The 25000-nt window shown below is 38.8% G+C and overlaps 2 protein-coding genes across 5 annotated transcripts in view; both read left to right on the forward strand.

The window, feature by feature from the left end:
• Positions 1 to 1049: 1049 nt before the first annotated feature.
• On the forward strand, positions 1050 to 5707 carry LOC113574740 (P2Y purinoceptor 14). Its single transcript, XM_027005870.3, has 2 exons — positions 1050 to 1346; positions 4002 to 5707. Exon 2 carries the CDS (start codon positions 4004 to 4006, stop codon positions 5027 to 5029), a length of 1026 nt encoding a protein of 341 aa, XP_026861671.3. The 5' UTR covers positions 1050 to 1346; positions 4002 to 4003; the 3' UTR covers positions 5030 to 5707.
• Positions 5604 to 25000, forward strand: part of LOC113574745 (coagulation factor X) — a 20226-nt gene continuing 829 nt past the window's right edge. Inside the window, exons 1-9 of one of the 4 annotated variants that reach the window (XR_014117848.1) lie at positions 14977 to 15171; positions 15400 to 15487; positions 16237 to 16394; positions 16694 to 16718; positions 16875 to 16988; positions 22805 to 22942; positions 23953 to 24221; positions 24331 to 24459; positions 24991 to 25000. The exon at positions 24991 to 25000 is cut by the window's right edge and continues 129 nt beyond it. Coding sequence is in view for 1 of the 4 variants with exons in the window: in XM_027005876.3 (XP_026861677.3) it covers positions 15418 to 15487; positions 16237 to 16394; positions 16694 to 16718; positions 16875 to 16988; positions 22805 to 22942; positions 23953 to 24221; positions 24345 to 24459; positions 24991 to 25000 (899 nt within the window). In the remaining 3 variants the exon portion in view is untranslated. The other 3 variants (XM_027005876.3, XR_014117846.1, XR_014117847.1) reach the window with 3 other exon arrangements.

Raw genomic sequence — 25000 nt, forward strand, 5'->3', positions numbered from 1 at the left:
ATGTTGCTACATTCAGTTTTGTGCTTATGATGTTACATCAGATCAGTTCTTCTTATTCCCCCAACTTAGATGACGATAGGTGACCATTACAGCAAATTGGAGTTTTTCTAGCAAAATTCAGTTCAGTCAAGGTTAACTTGCTTTAAACTTAAGCTGGAAATAAGAACTGGTCACAGATGTTTCAAGCCTAAATAATTTCTTAGAGAACTATGACCTCAGAGCTGATGTCATATCGTTACACATCTCACCACTCCAACAGTGCCCTGTTCTAATAACACGGAAACTGAGGTGAGTAACCAATAAAAGATGGCTATCTAGTTTGCTAAAGCTGTCCATGAAACAGACAGCTTACTTGTTTGTTTTGTGTATTGCCACACCTATCTCTCTTTTTGGCAGATTCATGTCCGCCTCCCAGTAACCTTGCCGATGGTGATCAGTTTGTTGTGTCCAGTTACAGGTGTTTTAGGCAAAACCATCCCAACTGGCTTTGCAGTATAGAACAGCATATATGATTATTTAAATTGATTTTTAAAATTATGCTCTATTAAGTGAAACTTAAAACTTACCTCTCATCACAAATGCACAATATAAAACCAAACAGTATTGTTGCCATCTGGTGGATTCTATATGAAACAGCATATCAATTTAGACAAGTTCTGGATATCTGTTATATACACACTATATAGCCTATATATAGCATCCACATTTAAAGCTTGTGTACAAATTTTAGTTGGTGCATTAGGAGAAGGAAACTGGCCAACGTGCCTCACAAATAAAGCTTCCTATTCTAATTCTGCTTCTCGTGAATTTCCTCTACAAACTCCCACCGAGCTCGGTAGGGGAGTGGGCAGGGGAGGGTGCAGAGAGTGCACTACTGAGAAGAGTTAAAAATAGTTTTTAAGAAAGGCAAACGACAACCGTTTTGCAGCTCTCTTGGGAGAAAAACAAAAGAGTAAGCATGTTTGTGTCATGTGTTGGACTGAAAATTGCACAGCAGGGATTTCTAAAGAGGAAGCCGGAGAACTATAACTTAGAGCTCAGAGGACTGATCGTGTGTGAGTGTGAGTGTGAGTGTGAGAGAGAGAGAGAGAGAGAGAGAGAGAGAGAGAGAGAGAGAGAGAGAGAGAGAGAAAGAAAGAATATCTGTGTAAGCATCTTTAAACAGATGTACTAATAGTATATCCTTCCACAAGACCAGAAAAGACTTCCTATCTCTACTGACAGCTGCTTCAGTCATCTCTTGACCCTCCAGAGCACAGACAATATTGACAAACTATTAGTTCATCATTCTCTCCTAATGCTCCTTTCCAATAGAGACAGACCTGGCTGGTTTTGCTGCATATAAGGTTAGTGTTATTTCATGATTACTTACCTTTGCTTAATTATTATTCATTTTTTTAGTATTAATGAAGACATTAAAAGTCTTTTTTGTAATCTGTACTGTATAAGGAGAACATTTTGTCTTATCATTGTGGTTTGAGAAGGGGTACATATGGTTTAATTAATTAATCAATATCAATTTATCTGATCCCAAAGACACATTTAAATGTTTTGAATATATGTAAAATACTTCACTATTCTTTACTAAACTCAAAAATTTAAAAAAGACTAGATGCGGGTTATTAAAAGTTATGTTATAAAAGTTGGAAACAAACATTAATGTTAATATTAACCTTAATGTTATTAATTCATACACATAATTTCATTTCTTGAAAAATAGTAATTACATTTTGAAATAGAACCATTCCTTTTTTCAAAACCCAGTACATTTGTAGACAAAAAATAAAGTAATGCACCATACAACTGACAAACCTGTTTCAAAAGCTATAAGGTTATTCATCTGTCTATCTATCTAATGAGAAATAGCCACTTAGTCATGGCAGGCTTCCGTTGCCTTGATGTCCGAGCCTGTGGTATTGCAATACCTCTTGAGACTTCTTGTAATTCGTAGTCCTATTTACAAGAAGGTACCACACTGAGCAACAACATAGCCTATACATGACAATTATCTTACATTCACTGGACAGTACCCTATGATTCATAGTGCACAGGACTGACAATCTGGTGGCACTGGACTCATATACTACGAAATACAGCAGCCTGCAAAGTGATGTTTAAGGGATATTACATAAAAAGCAAACAAACAAAATACATAGGCTTTCCAAGTTAGATTCCCAGTTATATTCTTTTTCCAGTTAATGCTGAACATAGTAAACTGAATCTTTCACAAAAGGGTCCTAGTTTGTGGTGATCACCTCTGGAGGCATATCCTGGCATCCTGGTACTGCACAATTCATAAAAAAACACTTTTCAGGCTTTATCGGGCATTAGTATGATCGTGGAGGATGCCAACAGGAAGTGAATAGGACGTTTCTGTCTATAACTACATAGTAAACTGCGTGACACTGCACATGACTTCATATGACTAAGAAATCATGGTACTGCTCTGCCAAGGCAAATTCTAGCATTTATAGCCTCAAATAGCAGTATGGGTTAAACCTACAGCCTCATATAGCAGTGTGGGATAAAACTACAGCCTGAAATGACAGTATGGGATAAATTACTTGTTCATTACATTTTCACTGACTGCATATCTCTGATTGACGTAGTCCTAACAGTATATCCAAAAATATGTTTTTGCTCAAAAAAACCCTCACTTGTTTAACTTATGATATCAAAAATTAAATCACTATTATCTCATGACTCTATCAGTGTGAATCAGCATGGATTCCCAACTGGCTGTTGCTGCTCAGTGTTATTTTATGATCTGGCTTACCCGATGGCTCTCAGAAAATTATAAATGTTTATAACTGGAGGCGATAGCTAATCACGCTATAAACAAACTGTCGGCTTTGAGAAATTTGCAAATGTTATTTATACACCAAATGTGGCAAAATATGCAAAACAATGTAGACCCAGGGTGAAAATATTTGCATGACAACGTAAACCTCTAGTGACCCCTGTGGTATTGATGTATATTCTGTTCTGAAGTGTGTTTACTTCCCTAAAAGCTGTTGGCGACAAATTCCTATATAAATGGAAACTGCACAAAATACAGATTTAATCCTTAACTGCAGAAACTATTAAATACACCCTTAGTCTATGTAATGCGAGGAGGCAGTGCAAGATGTGGGGACAAGTTGTGTACCACACAATGACATGTTTACTGAAACACAAAACAAGGATAACTACGTGGCTCGCAGGCTAACAGGGTTCAAATATCGAGAATATTTACACTTAAACACAAGACTTATATACACATGCACCAACGATACACAACGAGGAGCAGGTGTGAAACACAGGGAGAATCTGGCCATACGGACACACACACACACACACACACACACACACACACACACACACACACACACACACACACACACACACACACACACACACAGAGGGAGATGTTTGGGAGGAGGAGCCGTACCGTAACAGTCTATGTCATTAAAGAACTTGTTTAGGGTTTTTTTAATCTAAAATATTTAAATATTTGGCAGACTGTCTAATCCAGAGCAAAGTACAATTTCATGTTGCAGATTTGTATTGGTACAGCATAGAACACATGCCCAGGCAGGGGATTAAACTCCGCACCCTCATGGGGGAGGCTGCATGGTTACTCACTATACAGTACCAGACACAGAAAGGTTTTATTGCCTCCTCATTTAATAGTGTCAAAGTGGGGACTACAACCACAGACTTTTAGAACCCCCAGTGCACACACAACTTACTATGCCACTGCAACCATTGCTCTTTGTATTCTGATATACTGATGCCATTTGATGATCTTAAGTTTGTGCACATACAGTATCACAGTGCTTACTAAAATAGCTTTTACAACATTCTATTTTATAGGCAGTACTTCTGCAATCATTGTAAGGATATAACTACTATGTGAAGTTAAGTCATGTGACTCAGAATGGAATCTGGGACAATGTTTTACACATTCACATGATTTATTGCTGTTTCTTGTAATGAATTGATTGCAATGCTGCATTCAGGTATGAACTACATCAACGGTACCCACGGCGATAGCTGCGGGAGCCCGGCGCCCAGCAACCGGACGGACTTCAGCAGCGTGTTCACACAGCATGTGCTGCCGGCTCTATACACACTGATCTGTGCTGCCGGCCTCATACTGAACGGCTCAGCGGCATTGATCTTCTTCCGCGTGCCCAGCACCTCGGGCATGGTGGTGTACCTGAAGAACATGGTGCTAGCTGATTTCCTCATGCTCCTTTCATACCCGTGGCGGGTGGCCAGCGACCTGGGCATGGGGGGCTGGCGCCTGAGGCTGGCCGTATGCCGCTACACGGCTGTGCTCTTCTACCTGGGCATGTACACGGGCATCGCCTTCATGAGCCTCATCGGCCTGGAGCGCTATGTGAAGATCGTGCTGGCCTCTGCATCGCAGCCGTGCACGGCGCTGCTGCAGCGGCTGCCCATGGCCCGTGCCCTGGCTCTGCTCACCTGGGCACTGCTGCTGCTCTGCATGCTGCCCAACATGCTGCTGACGGATCGGCCGCCGGCCGAGAGCTGCAGCTGCATGCAGCTGAAGAGCCCACTGGGCCGGCGCTGGCACGACATCTCCGCACACCTGGCGGTGGCTGTCTTCTGGGCAGCCCTTGCACTCATGACCTTCTGCTACGCCTCCATCGCGCGGCACGTGTGCCGCTCCTACCGCAGGGTGCAGCGGGGCGGCAGCGAGGTGGGACGCAGGTCCAACCGCAGCATCTTCAGCCTGCTGGCCGTCTTCGTTGTCTGTTTCGTGCCATACCACATATGCCGCGTGCCCTACACGCTGAGCCAGAGGCCCGGAGCCAGGTTCAGCGCACACAGCCGAGTCCAACTCTTCCAAGCCAAAGAGGCCACACTGTTCCTGTCTGCCCTCAATGTGTGCCTGGATCCCATCATTTACTTCATGATGTGCCGGACATTCCGTGAGGCACTGCTGCGGAAGATGTCCTCCTCGTACATGGAGAGCAGGAGACCCTCCGTAAGCAACGGGCTGAGTGTGAATAATCTGTGATAAGAATTGAAGGCTAGGTACAAATATAAACACATGTGACCTCGCACACCACAAAAAACAAACATGTTAGTGTTGTGTGTGCAATTTCCTGTCACCAAGACCAAGATAACTCAGCTCAAGTTTTTAACACATTAAGGATCTTGTCACAATGATCACTGCAGGGGAACAAACAATTGTTTTTTTGCAGGAAATGGGACTTAAACGTGGAGGTATAAACTCAAACGTAAACATTGTTATATAAACATTGTAGTGTCATTAATATTAAGATGTGTGCATGCATAAATGTTTTAAGTTTCAAATGTTTTGATTTTTCATTTAACATGAACACATTTAAAAACATTTTTACAGTAAACATAAAAGGAGTATTTCACGAACATTCTCTTAACTTGTACGACTTGATGAGAGTGAATATAGGAAAAATACAAAATTGCAGGGATTTCGACTTGCAAATGTCAAATGAGAACTGAGTCCTGTAATACGTGTCACCAAACTTGCAGCTGTAGACTTATCTGCCGCATCATGATATCTGTCACTGTTTTCTTCTTCCTGGTTTAAATGTTATAAGAGCAAGCAGGGACAACATTTCTGTCTTTTTATGTCTTGTGACTGTGGAAAGGTAAGTTAAATCTATATGTTTATTGTAGATTAAAACCATAAGCCATTAAAATCATAACCTTGTTCATGCTTATTTAATTGCATTTTTCTAGGAGTTCTGGCAAATTTAACATAAGCAGTAAAAACGTTAGGATGAGAACATTCACATGCAGAGAAGTAAAAGAGACGGTAACAGAAAACAAAAAATATGACTGTAAAAATTGGACTGATATGGACTTCAAGCGAACAAAAAAGTTAAAGCTTGAATATAAGATATATTGGTTGAATATAGGTTGTGTGTTAATGATTGCATGAGCTTCACAAATGAGATAAACATCAAACCTGTATGTTATCTTAAAATAATACCTGCTTCCATGTAACCGCTTTTTTGTTTTACATGAGTACCAGCGACTGTCAATCTCATGCAAAAAAGTAAAAAGATAAAGATCAAGTACTATATATATAGATGAAGGATACTTCTTTTATTTTTTTATTCTTGAGTACCCGATGTTTAGCCGCTGGTACTCATGTAAAACAAAAAAGCGGTTACATGTGGTAATTATCTTATTTGTGAAGCTCATACAATATATTTATATATCAAATTTTAATCCTTTCTGGTGATAGACTACATAACTTTAATTATAATAGAAAATTAGCTAATAGTTAATATAATAGCTTTTAATAGTGTATATATAGGAGAAGTGTTAGAGGGCAGTTTGTTTTACCACATTTTCTGAATTCTCCACACTCCTAGTTTCGCAAAAACTCACAGCCAAAATGGCAGCCATCAGTCTGACACCAGTACCAGACGTCACCCTGTTAAACTCGACGAGTGGAGCTCCTTATCCAGTGTCCAGAGAGGTCCCAGGCCAACCTTTTTTCATTTGTGCCTACTCGCTGGTCTTTCTCGTCAGCTTGGCACTGAACACGATCACCATGCGAGTGTATTTCTGCACCTCTCAGCAGTTCTATTCCAGCGTGACAGTTTACCTGAAGAATCTGGCAGCAGCTGACTTCTTCCTCTGCCTCTGCTTGCCTATTCGCATAGCCAACTATGCCAGCAGCTCCGCCACGATACAGAATGTTTACTGCACTTTTGGCACAGCTGCCTTCTATCTCAACATGTATGCCAGCATTCTCTTCATGGATTACATCGCTGCCAACAGGTACCTTAACACTGAAGGCCACGCTCAAACAAAGCCCACAGTGCAGTATCAGATACACTGGCTTGCATTATATATCACGCTTGCGTAAGTCACGCATGAATAAGAATTCTTCTTATTCACTGCAGCAAATAGAAGCTTTGATATGATTTCAGTACTTGTATTTCTCTCTTTAAATTGTTGTAACCTACTCTAATGCACCAAAACCAATGGAACTTCTTCTTTTTCTTCATTTAGGTATCTGAAGATTGTCCATCCGCTAGGCAATCACATCCTGCAGACCACGCGAGCTGCACACTATGTGTCCTCAGTCACGTGGGCTTCCTTATCAGGAGCTGCCTTCATATATGTCATCCTCTTCCTCAGCACATCTTGGAATGCCTCTTTGAATCCATCCATTTTAGGCTGTGATTCCTTACACAGGCCCATAGTCAGCATGGTTTATAAGATCATCCACAGCATCTCTGCCATAATCTTTTTTACCGTGCTGGTGTCCTTGGTCCTGCTGTACTTCGGCACTGTGCGGGGGCTCCAACACACCCGGCAGCCTCTACAGCCCAAGATCAGAAATTCAAAACGTAATATGTTGGTGTTGGTGGGGGTGTTCTGCATGTGTTTTGTGCCCTACCACCTGGTGAGGCTGCCCTACGCCTTCCTGAAGACCAGGCTGGAGCAGCACTCCTGGGCCTTGTACATCATCAAAGAGCTGACAGTATTGCTTTCAGTCCTTAATGCATGCCTGGATCCACTGATCTACTTCATCTTTTGCAAGGACTTCAGGTCCCAGCTGATCCTCAGGAGGGGCCGGCGTCAAGCTGGAGGGTACAGAAGGGGGCAAAGCAACACTCTCCGTGACACAGAGACCTGAATATCATGTACTACTATGCAACGTGCGTGCATTACTTAACCAAACAGAATCTACCTGGGACATAATATAAAAAACAATGCATGTCATATTCACACTGTTATGTCGGTTTCAAGAGCTTTTTTTACATTTACCGCAATATGCAAACTATTCTCTTATTGTTATTATTATTATTAGTTACATTTATATAGCTCCTTTTTCAGACTCAAGGACACTTTACAGATAGATATCAGCTTTTACAAACATACTGATGAGAAATGGCAGACGATTTGCATACAACTCTTGCTGGCAGTTGCTTAACTCCTAGAAATATGAACAATAATACCATGCCCACATTCAAGACTTGACACGACATGGGCCAATAACTGCACTGCTTTCCCCACATGGCTGTGTTGAAGCAACTTCCTCAATTTGTTTTATCATTACCATCTTCCTTCTCAGATAAGCCACAGTCTAGAACTCAAGCCAAAATAAATGTGTTCACTGGCATAAAGCATTTAATACATTAGGTTTGCAAGCTGAATTTTCAAGATGTAAAATGACAGGTGGTTTGTGGTTTGTCGACTGACAGAGAACTTGGAAAGTTTAGATTTCCGCTACGTCACTGCACTGATCTGGAAAAAAAATGTGACTGACGCCCTCAGAGTCAAACCAAAAGAGCAGGCACAAGACACAAGTTTCAGATTGTAGAATTTACCAGAGAGGTTCCGAACCAACGTCTGAGTGGCTGGTGCACTGGCTAGCAGGAACTGCATTTAGGCTTACCATTTGTGGAGACTTAACCTTCATCTTAAGAAGATGATGATGTTGATGAAGAAGCTGTACTAACACATTCCTGGCTACCCGTTAAACATTTGGTGAGTGTATTTAAAATTTTTTTTAAATATTACTCTATCATGTCATGTTGTCTGAGAAACACGTGGTTACTTCCTTTTTGATGGTCTGTAGACTTTGAACCTGGTGTAGTTTTGAACAATTTGTATGTCAGGTTGGTTCAAAAATAAATAAATATATAACAACAGCAAAAAAGGTATCCATGGTACAGTTAGGTTGAAGAGAGATTTGGGAACAGAATTCTGCATAGACCAGATATTAATACCACATATTTAATGTATATTTCATCTATACCTGACACAAGAAACATCAAAGCACTGTCATTTCTGTATGATGTCAAAATTCATTGACATTTGTATGAATTCAATTGTTTCTATATTTTTTCCTTCATTGCACCTCACTCTCACATCCATATGTAAATGGAAGTAGGGCTACACCAGAACACTATACTCTCTGGATGTTTTAGTAAAGTATTTTCTAAACTTGGGTTAAATAGTAAGTCAATCGGTATCTGTTCTGGTCTTTAGAATGCTTATTACAATGAGTATTGCTCTTTTTGTATTTCTAGCTGCTTAACTGACTAAATGTTTTATCTTCACCGCTGCTTAGTTTTTATGAGGTCTTGAATGTAGTTTGCATCATAAATCGCAGCCTTGGTCTTAAGAAACATACATACATAAAGAAAACATACAGCAAATGCATACATACATAATTATGTATATATAAGAATATTAAGTATATATATATATATATATATATATATATATATATATATATATATATATATATATATATATATATATATATATATATAAGAAATTACTGCTCTAGACAATAATGTTCAAGCCAATCAAGGCTATGCTTTACATTTCACATGCTTGAGTCCCTGCAGCACTTATGCAATTACAGTGAACTAGTGTAAAAATACAATAATTGTTTTACTTTGTTGCAAATAAACCATGCAAATGCCCAAAACTCATTGGATGGTTCTTCTCCTTGCAGCAGTACATCAAACATGACCAAAAATATATTATTATTAAAACAAAATTAGGTTTGTCAGGACCTAAATGTGAAATGTTCTTGACTGACCATGGCAATCACCTGATGTAAGCCCAGCTAAATATACAGTATAATCACTGACGTCAAAAGCGAAGGCAAATACTGTTCAAATTAGTAGGAACAGAAAACCTCTGCATTACAGGATTGGCGAAGCATAAGGAGGAAACATGAGAAGCATCAGTAGAGAAGATGCCCAGTGTTTCATCACTGCAGGATGGATGCATAAAAAAAGGGTTGTTTAACTTAAACTGTCGTTCTGCAATTTAACCGTATAGTCATTGTTTAATTTCAAATAAAATGAGCTGGAATGGAGAGGAAACAACAGAAAAAAAAAACAATAAATAGTCGGCATCCAATTACTTGGACCGCACTGTGTAGTGTAAAGGTGATTAAAACTTTGAGCAGAGGTAGTAACGCATTACATTTACTCCATTATATTTACTTAAGTAACTTTTTAAACAAATTGTACTTTTAAGAGTTTTAAAAGAGGGTACATTATTCTTTTACCCGAGTACATTTGCGAGGTCACAAATGTACTTGTTATAGTCGTTAACGTTCTTTCCGTTACATTTTAAAATATTTTTTTACATTTTGTACGTTTCGCCACAATTTGTCAAGTGTAGGAGGGTTAGTAAAATCCCTAGAGATGATCACTGAGTGAAATACATAAAGATGATTACTGGGTGAAATCCCCAAAGATGATCACTGAGTGCCACCGCTTTGCTTCAGTAAGTTAGCTAGACAACTGGACAGTGAACAGGTACATTTTCCGTCGTGGGACTCAAATGATTACATTTATGAAAAGTAGCTTGCAATATATCCTTTTCTTTAAGGTTCACATATCTGTGTGTGAAATCAGTGCCCTTTCATAATGCTCTCTCATTAATATGGAAGTAAAGTGTGGTCCAATTTCAATGATATTCTAAGAAAAAATGGCTAGCAATCTAATTACGTAGCTATAAGGTACAAGCAGCAGAAAACTAAATGCATCAGCTAAACTGAACTCCTGGCGTATAGGAATGCATACCCCATATTGACACATATTTTCAAAATTATGAAGGTTTCAAGGTTTGTTATTGATTTTATATATTGATATTTCTTTCAACAACATAAATGTTAACTAGGTAACGTAGGATATCTAGTATAGCTAGCCAGCCATTCTGACTAATTACAATGTAAATATAACGAAAAGTAAAATTTCTAGTAAGTGACCTTAGGCAAGAGCTCGGAATATTCCTAGAAAGTGATCACAAATAGAACCGTTATGTATAGTAGGTCTATGGAAAATACCCTGGAAAGTGGAACCCACCTCTACCCACCTCTGGCTGGGAGGTGAGCAAAACAAAATTACAGTAGTGGCATAAAAAGATAGGTCGATTAGTCAACACTTTAAAAAATGAATCTTAAAACAACTGTAAACAAAATATAATAAATATTTAAACCTTTATTTCTGCAGGGCTCACTGATATGTTATCTGAGATCAGCAAAGAAAACAGAAAAGTATTCACCACTTCCTCCCAGGCATCTGTATGCACTGCTTTGTAAAGTAAGAAAACACAGACAAGTTCACATCAAAGATAGTCCTCCTCAAACCTCTTGAAATACGCGCTTCAGGAAACTACCCTAAACACCTTGGATGAACTGTGAATGAAAAAAGCTATACACCACCTCTTTACAAAATGGAAAACAAGTCCAGGACAAGCCCCAATAATGAGAACTGTGTGGTCAATGACAACATGATGCCCTTTGCTACGCTCTACATCCTCATCTTCATTGTAGGCATGGCTGGAAGCCTGGTGGCGCTCTGGGCCTTCATATACAGCCGGAACTCCAAGAAGTGCATAAACGTCTACCTAATCAACCTTCTGACTGCTGACTTCCTGCTCATGCTAGCACTACCAGTCAAGATCGCCAGAGATCTGGGCATGGAATCTCAGCGGCTAACAATATTCCATTGTCAAGTCAGTGGGCCCCTCATTTACATCAACATGTATGCCTCCATCATCTTCCTCGCCTTTGTCAGTGCCCACCGTTACCTCCAGATCACCAACAACTCCAAGCACTTCCGTCTGCAGGAGGTGGGCTTCGCTGCCACGATGTCCGCTGTAGTCTGGCTACTCGTGCTCTTCATCAATGTGCCCAACATGGCCATCCCCATCAATCAGGAGGTTCCAGTTATTCCTTCAACAACCTGTGCCGACTTAAAGCAAGACATTGGCAAGAACTGGCACGTGCTGTCTGTTTTCCTGGGCATGGCGATCTTCTTGAACACTTCAGTAGCCGTGTTCGTGTCCAATGGTCTGGTGCTGAAGCAGTTTTGGGGTAAGCGCGGCGGTGAGCCTGAAGAACAGGCCGTCGCGCACCACGCCATGCTCAACATCGCCCTGGTGACGGTGGCCTACGTCATGTGCTTTGTGCCCTATCATGCAGTGCGGATGCCTTACACCTTCACTCAGAACCAGCTGATCAATGACTGTGGTCTAAAAAAGCACCTTTTCTTAGCCAAAGAGTCCACTTTGCTCCTGGCTATCTTGCACATGTGCTTTGACCCGGTGCTCTATTTTTTCTTCTGCCGCTCATTTAGACACCAGATCACCCTGTTTTTTAATAAATGTAGCTTATCAAAGAAGACCCCCATAGACCAAGAGCCCCAGCTTGAAGAGTAAGTGACTGTACTTACATGATAAGGCTTACATGATAAAGTACAAGATAAGGTGTTGTATGTTGTGCTGGGGTGATATACGCCATCAAACCCTTTAAACTCAAGCATAGCACTGCACAAGACAGAATACATGAGACAGAGAAAGCACATGAAGAAATGTTAATGAAATGTTAATGAAATGTTAATGAAAGACTACAAATGATCTATAGATAAACATGCAACAACAACAAAAACATAATTGTTATATCCAATTATATTTGAGTCTTATATTCGACTCAAATGCATGCCCCTGCGGTAATTTTGTGCAATATGAATTTTCCCGAAGCAAAGCCTAGAAATCATTCAAACCCGGGTGAAGATAATGAGTGTAATTGTGTTTGTGCTTATAGAGCTAGCATTTCTTACACACTGAATGGAAAATTGCACATTTATTGTACTAGATCTGTAACCAACAAGAGTAAAATGTTGTGTTATTATTTTACTTCCATTTCTACCCACTCCAAATTTAAACAGGTTTAATATTCAAACAAGTAAGTGACTATCTAAATCATTTGGGCTAACAAAGCTAAAATAAGATCATTTCTTGAGAATATAAATTATGCTAATGATAATTTATCATGCTAATAGGTTTTATATTAAAACTATGAATCTGACTTGCTGTTTTTTTAATGAATCACGACTTGACAGATCACATATAAACCACTATAAAACATTCACTCAGTCAACTCTACATGTAACTACTACTACTACTACTACTACTACTACTACAGACATTTCAAGATATGAAGCAATTTGTCAAGTGCAAAGGTCCAAGAAAAACTTCATTGTTAATACTGACTCCATAATGATGAATATTGCACATGGTAGACTGGGAAGAAACAAGCTAAAGCTCATTTTACCGATCACAGTCCAAATAACTGGCCTTGATGAATCCTGACAACTCTGAGATCAGTAGATGCTGATGTGGATTGTCCTACCAGTAGACAAAATGGATATATACAGCAAAGTTTTAGAAATAAAATATTGTAAGCAAGCAGGTAGAATCAACACATCAACTAAGATTAATCATTTATTGCTCAGGCTATCACCAGCATGATCAAACAAATGCACAGCAGAATTTCAACAGAATGCTTTAACATTGGTATCTTGTCTTATCTTTGACTGAAGTTATGATACCTTCATTCTTTCCAGTAAAAGCTAAGGTTGAAGTATGCAACCCCAAAACAGACTGACTTGCCTGTGAGTCATCCCTGTTACGCCTCTGATGCTACGACAAATGTTAACGCCCACTACTTACTTGTTTTCACTCATTGCTGAAACACGCTGTACTTGGCAAAAAAAGCCCATAGCTTACTTTAAACAGATGGGATTTCCCATTCTTCATTTCATTCAACAAAGCACAAGTCTATGGTTAGAATGATCTGTGAACAATTTTTGACCTTCTCCATCATCCACAGCGCTATGTGTTCCTAGAAATGTATGTCAGCATCAAACTAGATAATTAGAAGCCTGGGTGTCTAACTGTACATTGACAGACAGAATTAAACTAGTTTTCTGTCTGATAAGAGGTGTGTTATGCTAGAAAATAACAGACATGTGGGCTTTCAGATTCCACTCAATTATTACTGTATGGGCACACAAATTGCAAGAAGTTTGTGACTCCATTCTGACTTTACTGCTCTTATTATACAGTATGTATCCCACATAATAATATACTAATATCATAATGCTTATATTGTGTCAACAGCTAACATCAACTGTTGATTTTGATCGAACAAAAAGCCCTTTACCATGGTAAAGTTGGATTTATGTTGGACATGAACTATATATGCGCTGTTCTCTTGTCTCAGGAAATAAATGATACATTCTCACTCTGAAGAAGATTGCTGATGTCCTTTTTACTGCCTTGTTGAAACGTCCTCCTGTAGTGCACAGATGTACTATGAAATAGACTATGGCAGAATTACATAGCTAAATGCATCGTCCACCAAATAAATTTCCCTTTCGTAAAGTGTATGCTGGGTTTGTCTATGCTGGGTTTGTATGATGCACTTGAAGGAGGAAAACTGAATTAATATTACAAACACAATAACACTTTACTAAAGTACACATTAATTCTGATTTCTACATCTATACATCTAAGCATAATTAATATAAACCTGGCAGAATGTGGACACATGCTGTAACTCTTGGTTAGGACAGCTCAGTAGGTAGGATAAATCAGCAAAATATCAGTTCCTCATACACAGATTAAGCCCAGCTTTAGACTAAATTTTAGTGCTTATGGCATTTCTCTGTTTGAAGTATATACTTAGTCAAGGCTTAGACTAAATCAGGGTGTGGGAAAGTGGCCCATTAATTTATATTAAATTAATGTATCCATCTTATTTTCACATTAAATATTCAAATGTGCATGTGCAGACAGACACCCTCTGCAGGAGAATTCAGATTTGCAAGTTAACAATGACTTTTCAACTAGTTACAGATTTACAAAAATGAATCACCAAAAATGCATATTGCATTTGTACATTATATTATTCAAATGTACAAATTAATTAAATTCTGTCCACCATAATGACACTACCTGCAATAGTCTACATCAGAATTTGTAAATGTGTTTTATCCATGTTTTATCTCTCTAAACATGATATTGGTAAATATGTGATATAAAGCCTGCTAATAAAATAATTAAATTGCCATCAGTGAAATAATGTTAATGTTAATGTGTACCCCCAAAACAACAAGCTCATGCCATGTTACAAAAAGTGCATGAGTATAAAAGTAAATACTCTGTCTGTCTAAAGGTCAGGTGGTGGACACAGTACAAATACTCCATTTTAAACACACAGTGGTGTTCATTATGACTTGGCTTTCTTTATCTGAAAGAGAATACACAGTTTTCCCTCTACAGAGTCTTTGAGAATACAAAAAACAAGAAATCACCTGGAGTCTGCAAGCAGAGACGGTGAGTAAAAAGAAGTTAATATGGGGATTTTAAAGGACCAGGATATGTTCATGTCAATTCACTGGCTGGAAATGAGTCAAAAATGTTGTGTGATGAAGTTAACAACTGTAAAATACCATTAAACCATTAGACTTTTTTCTGCCCAGACATTAAAAACAATTCTGTTAAGAGATGTTTTGCATTTGGATAGCAAGTATAATGTAAAAATATATCCGCCCCTTATCCAAGAGCAACATTTGAGTCCTGATGTCTGAATCCATGTATTGGCTGGTGGTTCTTCTTCTTGGGACACTTATCTTGGGTCTGCAATCAGCAGGTCAGTCTATAGTGTCTAATTCTTGGTCACTTCACAGCTCACCTGAGTGAACTGAGAATTTGCAGGAGATTATACAGTGGCATGTTCCTGGACAAGCTGATGCTATACTTAAATTGTGGGTCTGCAATGGAGATCCAGTACCGTTTAAAACCAGGAGGCATCATTCAAGCATGTATATGCATGAAAACTATACCAAACCTTTAGTAAATAGCCCTTAATGACCTAAACATTGTACTGCCTGTTTTTGTTATTAGTCAAGGATGATTTAACTTCACCAAGAAAAAAAAAATGCAGCAAAAGGATGTTAGTGCTACAGTCCTTAAAAATGTCTAAATAAAATGTCTGCATTTTTATGCATGTGTATAATAAAGTTATTTAGATAAAACTGCATTAAATTTTGACCAAAGCTGTGCAAGCATGTGCAACATTCAGCCTATGATTAGATTACAGATGGCAAAGCCATCAATTTAAGACTTTATGGGTTTTTTCTAAGTTCATTGATATTTGCTGTGCTGTAGCTTCCATGCTATTATTTCCACTGGTTAAGTGAGCTTTTCCATAGGAATAGGTTAATACTAGAACTGTAGTCAGGATATAGTTAGGTTACTGTTAGGGTTAGGATTTCTCAAAAAAAAAAATATTTGTAACCATTCCCCAAGTATGGCTACAGATAGTGTCAGGGTTTAGGGTGTAGATTATAAAGCTTAAGTTTAAGCCTCTTTGCTTAGAAGCTATCTTGCTACTCTCAGTGTTTCTAGAGCGGAGTGATGCATTGCAGCTAATGAGGGCTCGCAGGGCCAACTCCTTCCTCGAGGAGATGAAGCCAGGAAATCTGGAGCGGGAATGCTTTGAGGAGCTCTGCTCTCAAGAAGAGGCAGCGGAGATCTATCAGAGCAAAGAGAAAACAGTACCACTTCCCCCTATATCATACCGAGTGTATATGCATGCACATTTAGAAGAAATATATTGCAGTGGCTCAGTCACTACTCATACAAGCCCTTCATAGAAGGGTCGTTTTGGTGACTAATTTTAATGTAGCAGTGTTGATAGGGATATTACATAAACACGGCTCAGGAATAGAAGACTCCTGGAGTCATTCACATCTTCAAACATGTTTGAGTAGGTTTAAAAATAACAGGCTTTGAACTTTAGCTTCTCTTATTGTCCAAGATTTTGGTTCTTTAACTCTTTTTTTTTTCCTGGTAGATGGAATTTTGGTATAGATACCAAAGTAAGTACTCTGTCTAATACATTCCTTTCTATACAAATGCCATTTCCTGTTTGATAAACCAAGCATTTAATTATTTTGCTGCACAATTCACAATAGGAAATGTATACATAAATGTATAAACATCCTCTCAAGATATCCTCTCAAAATGTGTTCCAGGTTTGAATCGGTGCCAAAAAAACCCTTGTCTAAATGGTGGAATCTGCTCTGCGAAGCGAAACAGTTATGAGTGTCTTTGTCCACCACGATATACTGGCACAAACTGTGAAACAGGTTGACTTAACATCTCAGTCTCACTACCTACAGTCATGGCCAAAAGAGACTGACAAATTTTGGTTTTCACAAAGTTTACAGCCACAGTTTTGTTTTTTTTGTTTTTTAGATCCTTTTGTCAGATGTTTATATAGTAGAGTGAAGTATAATAAGCATTTCATAAGTTTAACTTTTTATTGACACGCATCCAGTTTAAGCAAAGACTTAATATTTACAGTGTTGACCCTTCTTTTTTTTAAGACTTCTGCAATTCTCCTTGGCATGCTTGACTGGAAAAGCTTGACTGATGGCAACCCATTCTTGCCTAATCAGTGCTTGGAATTGATCCCAGTTTCTGTGTTTGTCTGTCCACCCTCTTTTTGAGGACTGACCACAGGTTCTCAATGAGATCAAGATCTGGGCAGTTTTCTAGCCATGGACCCAAAATGTAAATGTTTTGTTCCACTTGGTTATCACTTTTGCTTTGTGACATGATGCTCCATCATGCTGGAAAAATCATTGTTCATCAGCAAATTGCTCCTTGATCATTGGGAGAGGTTGTTCTTGGAGGATGTTTTGATACCATTCCTTATTCATGGCAGTGTTCTTAGACAAAATTTTGAGCAACCCCACACATGAATGGTCTCAGAATGCCTCACTGTTGGCATGACACAGGTCTCATGGTAGCACTCACCTTTTCTTCTCCAGACAATCATTTGTCCAGATGTCCCAAACAGTCTGAAGGGTGCTTCAGCAGAGAAAATAACTTCACCCCAGTCCTCTGCAGTCCAATCCCTATACTTCCTGCAGAATGTCAGTCTGTCCTTGATGTTTTTCTTGGAGAGAAATAGCTTCTTTGCTGCTCTTCTTGACACCAAGCCCTCCTCCAAAAGCCTTTGCCTCACTGTGCATACAGATGCACTCACACCTTCTGCCATTCCTGAGCAAGCTTTGCACTGGTGGTGAACCAACCCTGTAGCTGCATCCTCTTTATGAGATGATCCTTGCACTTTCTTGGGCACCCTGATGTATTCGTCACTGCAATTGAACCTCTCTCCTTGAAGTTCTTGATGATTCAATAAATGGTTGATTTAGGTGCTACCTTACAAGCAGCAATGTCCTTGCCTGTGAAGCCCTTTTGATGCGATGCAATTAAAACTGGAGATAACCATGGTTAACGGAAAAAAACTTCAAGCACCACCACCCTTTTAAAGTAACCAGTCTGCGCTTCTAATCAGCATGACAGAGTGATATCAGCTGCCTTGTCCTTGTTAATACTTTCTCCTGACATAACGAGATGATCACTGAAATGATGTTAGCAGGCCATTTTGTGGCAGGGCTGAAATGCAGTGGCTGAAATGCAGTCACTTTTGTGATTACATTAATTTTCATGGCAAGGAATCACTTTGTAATTAATTGCAATTCATCTTATCACTCTTTAAAATCTAGAGTTAATGAAAATTGCCAGCATAAAAACTGAAGCGGCAAACTTTGTGAAAACCAAAATTTATGCTAGTCTCAAAACTTTGGGCCACAACTGTACATTACCATGTAAAGGCTTGATTACTCTTTATGTACATCGCTTGTTTATACTGCATCACCAAACATTTGTGGACACCCCTCATAATTATTCAGATCTGGTGTTTAAGACACATCAATTGTTATCAATTGTATAAAAGCACATATTCAGGCAGACATCAAAGACAAACACTGGCAGTAGAATGGATCATATTGATTTGCTCATTGACTTTAAAAGATGTCATAGGTTTCCATCTTTACCAAAAGTTAGTCCATGACATTTGTGGCCATGCTAGATCTGCCCAAGTAAACAGTAAGTGCTATTGTGAAATGGAAGCATCTAGGACAACAACTATTTTAACAGCCATCAACTGGTAGACCATGTAAACTCAGAGCAGGGCTACCAAGTGCAGAAGTTTGTAATGAGCATAAATTCCTAATCCACTGTGTCATCACTCACTACAAAATTCCAAACTTCCTCTGGAAGTAACATGAGCACAGCTTTCAGCCATGTTAGCTCAGCACAAGAACTGTATATCAGGAGCTTAATGAAATGGATTTCCATGGGCAAGCAGCTGCATACAAGCCTAAAATCATTAATCACAATGCCATCGCCTGGAACAGTATAAAGCATGACACCACTGGACCCCAGAGGAGTGGAAACATTCTCTGGAGTGATTCATCATGTTCCACCAACAGTCTAACTGACAAATCTGGGTTTGGCAGCGTCTTGGCAATCTTTATTCTACATTTTTGTTCTCTGGTACCTAAACTATTAACCATAGTTTCATGGAGAAAAAGTAGACTAAAGTGTTTAGTCAGTCAGGTGACAGTACTGGCGCTTCAATACTTCCTCTTCCTCATCCCTTGTCACACATTCAGAAGCCTTGCATGACAAGTACAAACCCAAAGAAGTCCATGTTCTACTCTACACAGAAATAAAGTAGAAGCAAGCATTCGCTCATATTCCCTAAAGAGACATGTTCCCCCACTGTATTCTAGCAATTCATAGCATTCTCAATAAAATAAACTTGCCAACAGTACATTTACATTCCAGCCCCTAATTGTTACTGCTTATGCAATTACATCTTAACACATTAAAGCATCATTTAAATCAGTGTAACCCTATTCTATAAGCTTAAACAGTACATTCAGTTTAACTCAAAATCTACCCGAATGCGATATGTAGCATAAATGACATGCAAAAAATGACAATTAAGCACAAGTATATCACACATATCATATGACCATTTACACGTATTTATCCATTTCAGGCAACCAACATAACCTTTCTATTGGCCTCTCCAAAATAATATTATATTATAACTATAAAATAACTTTCCCCATCAGTCAGAAACTCCTCGGTGCACTGTCATCAACTTGTTTCAGGTTTCTCCTGGTTAATGACCACTTCTGTCTTTCTTGCAGAACCAGCAAGTATTCTCTTGTTCAATGTCAGGCAGTACTGCTCCTGTTTCCACTTTCCCTTTGCATACAAACCTGCCTTTTATAACACCTTAAGTTTCATAAGTTCATCACCAAAGCACTGACACTTACAATATATAATAATTGCAACTTCTCGCATTGCATCATCTGTAACAGTAAGTGAAGATCCTTTAATAATTGATCTGAACTTATGCATTTGGCTTGTAACAAACTCATTTGTCTGTTCATGACTCCAGCAATCACTTGTTTGCGATATAAGAAACATATGATATGTATTCAGTTTGTGAAACAATTATCTAAATTTCACCATCCAGGAACGCACCACTCTGAAAGAAGACAAATGATCGTCATTTTCATGCACATTTGTAGCATTCACACTTACTGCTTCCTTAACCTCCACATCATCTTTCTGTATTTCATGTATGCCTGGTGAAACTGGCCAATGTTCTTGTCTGCCTTTAAAAACTCTGTCCTACCAATCCAGATTTGACATTTGATGAATGTGTCTACATTCATGGTCAGCAGGAATTTCATTAGGTATGTGAACTACATAGCCTTAACTCAACATATGAGACATGAAGCTTTGATATTCTCTTGAAGTGCTTGGGTTTGAAACGTTTCCTTTTTAGGTTTGCTGCTCTTTGCTCAACTACGTTTCGATTGTTTGGCATTTTGAGGGCTTTGTTCCTCAATGAAAGACCTATACTGCAGTGTACATCAACCCTTTTAGCTGTTTCATTAACAGAGTCCATAAACCGAATGCCTTATCAATGCTTGGTTTTTTTTTCTGTAGATTTCTCTGGGAAATCATGGTTGAACTGATGAATCAGCAAGTTCTCTACTTTAGCAATAGAAATACAATTCACAGAAACGCCTTATTCCATGTTCAAATAGAGTAGTACGAGCAACATATGGACTGCCATCCTCACTGTGGATGACTCCATGATTCCACAGCCTTGTGAGCATCACATTTTGTTAAAAATCCAATGTCTGCATCCGTGTGTGTGAATTCCTTTAAACTGTGGCCACTTTTCTAAATCTTCCTGCAATGGGATAATCTCTTTGGACACTAAATTGTATGTATGGGTGTAAATGTCAGGTAAGTCAATATAAATGTTCTCCCTCAAACCACACAACTCTAATCCTGAAATATGGTATCTTGTCTATTTTGCAAAGCAAAATTGGACTTTTCTTACCTTCTATGTCAAGCTATATCATCAACCTCTTGGAGCAGAATAGCATTTGCTTGGCTTGCATTAGCAATAAATGCATAAGTCTATTATTTTAGCTTGCCATACACAGTTACAGCTGACAAAACACCATTGTTTGTATGTTGATTCACTACTCATAGTTCTTTCAGTGTTGTTTCTCTGATTGATATCAACTATTGTTTCATTCTCCTCTTCCCTTGTGAAATAAAGCATGCTTGGATATCTTTTAGGGCAGGAACTCATTGGTCTTTTCTCAAATGCCCTTGTGTCAGACATGCAACATGTAGACCTTTTCCTTTAAGAATCTATCCATTCCTTATAAGATTGGTTTCTGTGATGGGTTTTTACTGAACGTTTTAATTGCCTGTACATAACCCTTCATTTATAGCTAGTGCTATATTCATGGAAAAGATTCTTCCTTTTGACCAAGATTTGATTTATTATGTGGTAAGCTCAGTGGTTAAGGTACTTGACTAGTAATCAGAAGGTTGCCAGTTCAACCACTGCCAGATTTCCACTGTTGGGGCCCCGAGTGAGGCCCTTAACCCTCAATTTAATTCAGTCATAAGTGTGAGTCACTTTGGACAAAAGCATCAGCAAAATGCCATAAATGTTTCCCTTATCTTCAACCTCCATTAGCTCACAAAACACAGGGTCTGCAGCTATTTTAGCTTGCCTGTTGATGAATCTAAACAGATCAGAACATTTCACTCTTCCATGTTCTGCTTGTTCCCTTTGTCATATAGACGATATGGAGTCATCCTTCATCATGATACTACTTAATTGTTACGTTTTTGGCTTCAACCAAAATGTTAGATCTGCATCCTTCTTCAAGAAACAGCATCAGTACACTATATTATTTGCATGAGTGAGCTCAGTTAGCAGTTTTGAGCATCCATTTCAAAGTTTGTTAAACATGGCAGGGCTCATGTCTTTCATTAGTCCTTTAATCAAATTTGTTTTGGATTTTCTTACGTTTATATGCCTCAACTGTTCTTCCAGACCCTCGTCGATACAGGTTGATGCCCTCTTGTGGGCAGTCCTGCTGTTACAGCTCCATGGTCTTGGCCTGAAATCTTGCATATCATTGTCTGCCATGTTGGCTAATTTTATCATTATTGTAATTATTTATAACTTGTAGTTCAACAAGTGTTCAAAAACAAAATGAAATGGTCTAAGACACAAAGTGCATTTACTTTTAGAATGAACTCCAGAGGCCTGCACAGACCCATGACCTCAACCCCACTGAATATCTTTGGGATTAAGTGGAACATCATTTGAAAGCCATTTGTGAGGTCATCCATCATCAGTACCCGACCCCTCAAATGCTGTTTTGACTAATTGGACACAAATTCCCAAAGACATACTCCAAAATTTTGTGGAAAGCTTTCCCAAAAAAGTGTAGACAATTATATCCATGGTTTTGGAAAGGGGTATCCAACAAGCTTATGTAGCTGTGTGAGTCAGGTGTCCACGTATGTTTGGCCATACAGTGAATATAATGAGCAATGTCTTCCCTTCTTACTTTTTATTGTACAATAAAATATAGTAAATGGAATACTTAGCTTTGAGGCCATTATAAGTATTCTAGGAACTAGTTTTTTGTTTGTTTTTTTTAAAAGCTTTTTGTTCTGTGTGTCTCTGTGTGTGTCTGTCCTGCAGAGGTGTTTGAGTGTGAGTATAAAAATGGAGGGTGTCTGCACTACTGCAGTAACTCCAACCCCACAAGCTCAAGCGTGACGTGTAGCTGTGCTAATGGTTATGAACTTGAGTCTGATGGAAAGAGCTGCCGAGAAACAGGTATCCTAGCAACAACACAGGTATAGTACAAAACAGTAATAATCCCACTAGACAAAGGTACAGTGCAAAACAGTTATAATCCCAATAAAGACAGCTACAGTACAAAACAGGAATAATTCCACCTATAAAACAGGTGCAGTACAAAACAGTACTAATCTTGCCAATAAAACAAGTGCAGTACAAAAAGGTATAATCCCGTATTTTAAACAGGTACAGTACAAAAATTTGAATCCCACCAACAAACAGGTGCGGTGAAAAACAAGTATTCCAACAGTATAAACAGATACAATACCACTTCTAAAACATGCAGTATAAAACACCTTTAATCCTCTCCGTAAGTAATCCCACATCTGATATGGGTTTAATAACACATACAGAAAAACATGCACAATATAAAACATCTATAAATTACTATATAAAATAGGCATAATCCCACTTTCAAACATGCCTATGTAAGCCTTGTCATTTGTCACCAAAGTGACAGTGGTGTGGGATTCTACTTAAGGTCATCTGTGAAGGATGGTACAATTTTACTGGTATTTGGTGCCTTACTGCTGACCCAAATGTCCTGGTTCCTAGATTATTATTATTATTATTATTATTATTATTATTATTACCGTTACTACTACTACTACTAATAATAATAATAATAATAATAATAATAATAATAATAATGTTGTTGTTGTTGTTGTTGTTATCATTGTCATCACCACCACCATCACAAACCTACAATATAAAACGGCATTTCCAAACAAAGATGTAGATTTCCTTCCAACTTCTGTAAGCTCACTGATAGATGGCTGGTCCACTATACTATAAACATACTAGTGACTCTTGTACATGTGCATTTCAGCAATGGAAATGGTCAAACAGTTTCCAGCCCAGCAGAAATAAATAATAAATAAAACAGTAAAAACCATACCTATAAAACATGCACAGCAGTACATACAAAGTACACCTGTAAATCATGCTCATGTGTATATTTATGCTTGTGTGTGGACACATTGCAGCACAGTACCCCTGTGGAAAACAATGGAGTCAGGGCTCTATACAACGCTCCTTACTGGAGGAACTGGACGAACTGAACCACACTCGCACATCAGACCACCCCAACCGCATTCTCTTAAACTACACACACCCACTGGATAACGCAACACACCAGACATCACAATCCATTCACCCACCGGACAACACAACTCACCCTACCACTGGTGAGTCAGATGATGATACTCGCATCGTAGGAGGTCAGCTGCAGCGTCAGGGTGGAAGCCCATGGCAGGTGGGTGACGGAGCCAGTCTGTCAGTCCCGTGGCGAGATAAAGGTCGTGGTCGTAATAAAAATGACTGGTCTCATCAGTTTCATCATATACCAAAACTGCATGTGACAGTACATGCTTTCTAGGTTCTCCTGTACAGGAAAGATGATTACAGCTTCTGTGGGGGTACACTGATCGCAAAGCACTGGGTGGTCACAGCAGCTCACTGTCTCCAGGAAAAACCAGACTACGTGACCATTGGTTAGTTCCAGTTTTATCTGAAAAATTCAGTCCAATTACAAAGCACGTGTAAAGAAATTTCAAAACAAAGAAAAAATTGTTTGATTATGCAATGAAAAATACACATCATAATAGTGTATGCTCATAGACAAGGTTTCAAGATATTCATTAAAGAACTGTTTCAAGTATGTTTTCAAAGTTTTAAAAAGTATTTCTGAATCAAACTTTGTTACGTAGCAGTCCAAAACCAACCAACCAACCAACCAAGTCATTCAACTTTTGGCAAGCTTTCTCTTAAGCTGCTAAGAGCACATAAGCCACTGTGCAGGATGTAGGCAAGCAACTTTTAGACCCAAACAGGAAGAGCAGCTCTTGGAGGTTCAGACAAACAGGAGTTTATGTCACATGCTAAGATGACTCCCTCACTTGGGATTCTCTGATAGACGACTTCTGTTCCACACATCAGATGCCATCATAAAAATATGTGCTCTCTGATGAGGCGACTAGTTCCCATAATACGACATAACCACCTTTTCTTGTGTGTGATCGCAGGCGACTATGA

Source organism: Electrophorus electricus, chromosome 17, assembly GCF_041902795.1.
Source record: "Electrophorus electricus isolate QZ-2024a chromosome 17, ASM4190279v1, whole genome shotgun sequence".
Lineage (NCBI taxonomy): Eukaryota > Metazoa > Chordata > Actinopteri > Gymnotiformes > Gymnotidae > Electrophorus > Electrophorus electricus.

Bases quoted from the DNA above. Each gene is read 5' to 3' on its own strand.
- LOC113574740 (XM_027005870.3), top strand. From the start codon at position 4,004: ATGAACTACATCAACGGTACCCACGGCGATAGCTGCGGGAGCCCGGCG.